This window comes from Brienomyrus brachyistius, chromosome 4 (genome assembly GCF_023856365.1).
Source record: "Brienomyrus brachyistius isolate T26 chromosome 4, BBRACH_0.4, whole genome shotgun sequence".
NCBI classification, from domain to species: domain Eukaryota; kingdom Metazoa; phylum Chordata; class Actinopteri; order Osteoglossiformes; family Mormyridae; genus Brienomyrus; species Brienomyrus brachyistius.
In genome coordinates this window covers 37651688-37658744 of record NC_064536.1, presented here as the reverse complement: position 1 = coordinate 37658744, position 7057 = coordinate 37651688, and the positions used below count along the sequence as shown (strand labels likewise).

The 7057-nt window shown below is 44.6% G+C and overlaps 1 protein-coding gene across 1 annotated transcript; it reads right to left on the bottom strand.

Annotated features, from left to right (window-relative positions):
• Nucleotides 1–1293: 1293 nt before the first annotated feature.
• LOC125740592 (growth hormone secretagogue receptor type 1-like) lies at nt 1294–5352 on the bottom strand. Its single transcript, XM_049011946.1, has 2 exons — nt 4044–5352; nt 1294–2797 (listed from the first exon to the last, which is right to left on the bottom strand). Exons 1-2 carry the CDS (start codon nt 4834–4836, stop codon nt 2493–2495), a joined length of 1098 nt encoding a protein of 365 aa, XP_048867903.1. The 5' UTR covers nt 4837–5352; the 3' UTR covers nt 1294–2492.
• Between the last annotated feature and the right edge of the window lie 1705 nt (nt 5353–7057).

Genomic DNA, 7057 nt, shown 5'->3' with positions numbered 1-7057 from the left:
CGAGGACCGAATTTGAGAACCACTGGTGTAACATAACACCAGTCCGTTTGTATCACATGGTCCCAGTTTATTTATGTCACATGGTATTGGTTTGTTTGTGCCATGCAGTATCAGTTTGGGTCACGCATGGTGCCAGTCCCAGACCCCTTATGAAATGTATTTCTGGCCGACACAATATCTTAGTGGCTGATGGACATTATGGGATGGGATAACATCACTAATGCTTGTAGGTTCAAGTAGAAATTAAAGTCTGGATTCTGGGCAGCATCTGAAAACAACCGCTTAGGCTCTGACTGAAGGCCAGGGTGGATCTCTGGGGATGAATGTCAGTAGGCAGGAGGATCAAGGGAGTCAATCAAGGGAGCTGGAACACAGTACTTTCCAGAGAGTTACAAAAACATCAAGGACTGGTGTTCTGGAAGTGCACCTGATGCTGATTTTTGTTTTGGGAGGAAAAGGGGAGTTTGCATATCGGGCGGAATGATTCACCAAATGTGCAACAAACCCACCAAAAACAGCTTGATTTATCTGCTCTTTCTTCAGCATGATGGTTTAATTTGGTCTCTATTTTGACCCCTTGCTTTTTGGTATAATGGAGGGAGGCAGGCTGGCATTGTGTTTCAGGGCAGATCACTGATTTACTGCCTCTTTCTGGAGCCCCAACAGTCTCCTCCACAACATTTTGACCTCAAGCTAAGATAACTGCTGTTAACATTGATGCAGAATTTGATTTGGAGTGACGGACATCAGGAACACCCTATCGGCAGGTAAGAAAAGTGGGAAGGATGTCTTGGGTGGGGCTAAGTGAAACCTGAACTCTATGTTGAGGGTCCTTGTTCTCTCTGGGTTTGGCCCAAACCCATTTGTGAAATGTGTTTGATTTTGTTTGTTATGGCAAACATGGACACTAGATGATAGTCATAATGCCTTGGAACTAAATGGAGTTCAAGTCATTGTGAGGCACTTCTTGGAGAATGTACATTATTTTAGTTCTTTCAGCTCCCCTGAGGCATTAATGTGTGGCTCCTGCAGTAGCCCTGGGGGAACCCAGGTGCCTCAGTCAAGTCCTTCACCCATCGGTGTATGTACCTCGATTCAGGATACATGATTTGTTACAATGTAGGTGTATGTACCTCCACCCCCTCCACCTTCTTAGACTTTTCATGTTGCAAGTAACCTCGCTGTGTGAATAAACCTTCTACCCTAAAGGTCTTGGGTAGATGGTCTAGTGCTTTTCTGTCCACTTAGACTGAAGAGCAGCCTCAAAGCTGAGAATAAAAGCCCCAAGACATAACACTTCACGTAGTTTTTTATGGAGGTGCTCGCTCTATTACAAAATATCAACACAAACATTATTTTTTATGCACAGAATATAGACCACCAGACGACAATATATACAAACATACAGAGGCGGGCATTTCCGGTCCGGAAAATTAAAATCCAAACTAAAATTTTGTTTCAACCAACTAGCTGCGTCACACTCACAGAGTAATCAACTGGTTGGTTCAAACAAAATCTTCGTCTGGATTTTTACTTTCTGGACGTGAACTGTCCACCTCCGCAAACATACATCAGTTTGGTTCATTTACGTTTGTGCGCATGTCAAGTACAGAGTTTTTATGATCGTTTTTGGCTATTTTACAAAAATCATCTATCAAATAAACTGAACGCCACAAACCTTTGCAAATGTCTTGAGATGTACGTGGTTTGAATCCAGTCTCCCAAAACGCCGTGGGTAGTGTTACTTATAAATATAAATTCAAACATTACTACGCCGATGCCTTTACAACAGGCAACGCACTTTTTAACAAAATGCAAGACACGTAATACCCCAGTTGAGAATAACAAATAAAGCGCAACTGGGGAAACAGCGGATTCGTTCATCATTAATTGAATTAATCCTGCGCATCCAAGCACGCAGATTTTTGCATTCAAAGTCGCGCACTGTTTTTACACTGGGTTAAGTGCACTTTGCTGACTGTTTACTGAGCGCCAGCACTAGTAACGCGGATCCCCGCCGGCACAGAAATACGGCAACAATGTCTACAGTGCTAACTTTGTCATCCAGTTCTCAAAATCATTTTAAGGCATCCATGTTTGATGCATTGTAGATGCTTAAAAATGGTAAATGAATACTCTGGTGATGTAAGTAAGGGCACATTATTATGGATAGGTAGTTACTGATGGTGTTGATAGATAAATATATCGAGCATAATCTGATTTTAGTTACAAAAACGCATTGCTTGACGACAGCAGTATGCGGATTAAAGAAAATTAGATAGCTTTATTTGGTTTAAGATTTTGCCTCCGTAGGTATTTGGCTTCAGGCGATTTCAGGCACGTTAGAAGCATCAGGCCGTTTCGGGTCTCGGTCCATAAGCAAGCTTCTTACAGTCGCCCGAAAGCGGAGAGAACTGTCTGCTCTCAGCTTCTCCATGCTTCAAAGCTGGCTACATGTCGGGGTGGCCATTTCCCACGGAGCTCGAGATTTGCTAAGTGCTCACACTGGACTCTGTCCAGCCAGCGGAGCTGTCCCCTTTCATTGTAGACACCAGCCTCCGCGGCGTCCGCTTCAGCCTGAAAAGCTTGCAGACGGCCACCCGGTACTTCTTGGACATGATGTTGTAGAGGATGGGGTTGATGGCAGCGCTGAGGTAAAACAGCACGAAGGAGACCAGGTTGCAGTACTCGCTGATCTGCGACATGAGGGGCGAGCCCGCCTCGGAGGACTTGGAGAACAGATAGCGTCCCACGTGGAAGGGCAGCCAGCAGAGGACGAAGGCGAGCACCACGACCACTGCAGAGATGGCGAGCGGGTACGGAAAAGGAATTAAGATGAATGAAATTACATGCCCCGAATGGCTTCGTTATCCCACACGCATGCATCTCCGTTGTATATACAACATCATTAGCACAGAAACGTTTGAAAGTCTTTAGAGTGAAATGATATGGGTACAAGTATTCGTTTATTACAATTATTTCAATTAAAATCGAATATAGACATGATCGTTTGTGTGGCTAGGTATCATCAGCACGTTAAACTGTTTTCCTCGGGGTTACGCGAAGACGTCACTGGCTTAATTCTTCGGGGGTTCCTCTGTGCTTTTTGGTATGCTTATGTTTTAAGTCCTAAGGGCAAATAATGTATAAACATAGCCTATGCGTTTATAGCCAATTAAATGTATTTTGATTAAAACTGAATGATCTGTATTCTCCTGTCTGTATAGTAGTATAATAAGTCCAAATTAACACACTGTCACATCACATGCCTTCGTTTTTAGCGGAACAGACAGACATGGATATTGCAATTTTGCGGCACTCGGCTTTAGTAGACAAGAAAGGCTGCTGACGGAGCAGAAACTTGTGCGTTTCACATCGGGACAGTCGACTGATTGTATCTTGGTTTTCTGAGTATGCTACGCAATCTTAAACATTAAAAAAAAAAACTCTCCGGGAATGCGACTAATTCTTAATTAGTGACAAGACAGTCGCGATATCCCTGTTGTTTTAGCTAAGTTTATGCTAGGATATCATTTTCAGTAACTGAAAACTAAGTGCAAATCAATTTTCTGCAGGGGAAATTAAATGAACAAGACTCCAGTAATTTGAACTTCCATGGACAAAGTTTGCGCAGTGTGCGTAATTCGGTCAAAGTAATTCCTTGATCGCAAATGTCATTGTAACTAGCAAATAATTACAGACCGCCACTGACATACAACTTACGTGACTCACGAGGACTTGCACATACGACCAAATGTTCTATATATATAACATAGTCTATATATATAATACAGCAGGGTCTAAATGTATGTAGAAAAGAAAAATCGGACTTCGTCTATAGTGCGCACTGCGCGGCACTATAGTTGCCGCGGGAAAATACTGGACTGTAGGCGTCTGACAGTCCAGTCTCAGACACCTAAACGTCAGTGCGATATTCTATTACGGCATACTTCCATTTCGATGTATGACCATTCTGCCGGAACGGAACCTAGTGGTAAGTCGGGGACAGTCAGTATAAAACACTCATCTGCCAAATTTCTTACCCAGCATTTTTACAGTTTGCTTATTATTCTTGTCTCGACTTGAGATATTGGGCCCCATGGACTCCCGCTTTCTCCTCCACAGGCGTCTCCCGACAAGACTATAGAGGATCGTCAAGCACAAGACGGGCAGGAAGAAAAAGACACTTGAGACCCACACCATGACGGTCAGCAGTCCCGAGCGAATGGCGTACTCCGTCGCCTTGCACTCGTTAGTCTCCCAGGGGTCGGTTCCGTTCTCATGCTCAACCCCGACCAGCACGAATACGGGACCCGCGCTGAAAAAGGCTACCACCCACAGGACAAAGATGACGGCCCTCACCCGACCCTTAGTCACCACCACCTTGGCCCTGAGGGGGAAGCAGATGGCGAAGTAACGTTCCACGCTCAGCGCCGTAATGTTCAGTATGGTGGAGTAGGTGCAGCTCTCGCTTACGAACTGGAAGAGTTTGCAGAGCTGCTCGCCGAAATTCCACGGCCGGTACCGCCAGATCCGGTAAAGGTCCAGGGGCATACACAGGAAGATCAGCAAGTCCGAGAAAGCCATGCTGGACAGGTACAGGTTGGTGGTCGTCCGCATGTCCTTATACTTACCGACCACTAAAATAGTCATCACGTTCCCCACGACTCCTATTACGAAGAGCAGCGCGCAGGTGATGGTTATTCCAGTCAAGATAGGAACAGGGAACAGGTTCACGGGGTATTCGCTATGCCAGTCCGTCCCATTTTCCCATAAGTCTATGTCCTTTAGGCTGCAGTTACACGAGCAGTTTGGATGATCTGTCCAGTTATTCATGTTGGGGGTGTTACACGTCAGACGTGGATGTCAGCACCTCACTGAAGTTTACAGCGACGGCATCCCCAACTCACCATCTCCCAGTCCGAGTCACAGCTACCAACCGACACAGACATCACGGAGCGGACGTATAGGAGATCTATAAGTCATTAATAACCATCCCCAGAATGATATTAACCTTGCAAAAGCATAATCTCACCTGCGGTCAGAATCAAATGCTACGCATCCACACATTTACTCGAATTCCGGTCTTCGGCAGGTACAATGGAAATGCCACATTGATAATCAACCGTTTGCGTTTACGGTCTCAGGTTGTACACATTTTGTCTTTTGTAGCTTATATTTCTTTAATATCAGGATCACAGTGCGATTTGCTATGAGCACCATAAAGCCAGCAAAAAAGGCGTTAAAGCCGATGTCAGAAGAGCCGCGAATACGATCGATGACAGGGGAGCTGGCAAGTGTCGTGGGAAGTCTTTGCTCTTCCACAGTCAAGTGTCTTCTGCGCGGGGCTGAAGGTGAGGAGAAAAAGCCTTGCTCACACATGCGCACTTCCCTAGGGGTGTGGTGTGTTGGGGGGGGGGGGGGGGGGGGCGCTATCTACGAAAATGCGTCCAGGGCCGCTGGAAGTAACCGTATGCCCGGATATTCACTTAACTGAGGAAAAAACTGCGCAGACTTGAGAAAATACGCAAACTCGAGAATGGGAATCGAACTTACAAGCGGGGAGTCATGAGTAGTGATGGGATTTATGGCTCTTTGAGGGGATCCGGATCTTGGCGATCCATTCCTTTCAAAGAGCCGTTCAATAGAACGGCTCTTTTGGCTCTTTTAAAATATTTAGTCAGTTTTAAGAAGCCAGCTTGGGGGCATCTCAGTTTATCCTGGAAATAATCACTGGTAGGAATGATGAGGTGAGATTTGTAGTCAAATAATTAAAACTCAGATATCACACACCAATATCTGAGTTTGAATTATTCTGAAATATTGATTATTACCTCATTTGTCACGTGTGGACTATATTCCATAGGGTTGCACAACATCCCTCTGCTTAGACAGTGACATCACTATTTTGGATTTACCTTAAGTGTGTGTATGCGTAAAGCTAAGTTGACTTATGTTATTCATACAATACCTACTCACAAATAAACATCAAAAACAAAGCCGGCTGCAATGAATTTCTGTGTAAAACAGCTTTTACTACAAACACTTCCACACAAGAACATTGTTATCACGGCAGCGTGCACAAGTAATGGCTCCGCTCCTACCCAATGACAGAGGCATGCAGGGTGTATTTCCACTGGAGCACTCACGTGAAGGATGCGTGCACAACTATCATCATGCTGTTAGGCAGGAGCACCCCTGCGCTGGGTGCGCCCCTCCCCCTATAACTGTTCTGTCTCGCCGAGGAGCTAATTTGTGTGCATCTGTGTGAAACACGCATAGGAAAAAAAGAACGACAGAAAGAACGGCTCCCCCCCAGCCGCGACTCGGCTCCCATCGTTCATGTTTATGAGCCGTTCAAAAGAATCGGTTCGTTCGCGAACGTCACAACTCTAGTCATGAGTCTGAGCGACCATAAATACTACAGCTGTGTACTGACTGTATGGGTAAAAACAAAAGAGCAAGCTAAAGATATTAGTTTGCGGGCAAAGGGAGATTATTATGAGGAAATTAAATATATATAAATAAAACTTAAGAGAGGCAGTATATCTAGTGAAACAGATCGCCGTGGGCTGGCTACTCTGGCGTAGAAAAGGAATCCCGTTATTCGTTACGGAGCTTTTACTCGGTTCGTTTACTTTTTATTGCAAGATACTGTCAAAAATTAGACCGGAAAACGAGTTAGAAGCAGATGGGAAATGAAATCAAAGAAAACGTCTTTCTGGACAGATGACTTTTGGAAAATTAAAAAGAAAGTTGTTTTTACGACCAGATGGTGCACCTGTTGCTGTGAATGAATGGTTTGTTCGACTTTAAACATTACCGCCACACGATGGCGCCGTATGCATTTACAAGAGACGTTCATGCAGTCCCCGTTTAAGAACGTCCGACTTACGAACACCTTGTACTGACATATTTCCTATTATAGGCTCATTAAAAATTCGGATAAAATACAATTGACCTTAATAACGAACACACGCACTACTATGTAACGCTCATGAAAACAATTCACTGCTTTAACGGTTCATCGACGTTTCTCGACTTGATATACTGTACA

What these genes read in the sequence shown, in the direction of transcription:
- LOC125740592 (XM_049011946.1), bottom strand. Translation starts at nt 4,836, where the DNA reads ATGAATAACTGGACAGATCATCCAAACTGCTCGTGTAACTGCAGCCTA. An exon ending in GCAAACTGTAAAAATGCTGG is followed by an intron (nt 2,798 to 4,043) that starts GTAAGAAATTTG and finishes CCATCTCTGCAG; the next exon opens with TGGTCGTGGTGCTCGCCTTC.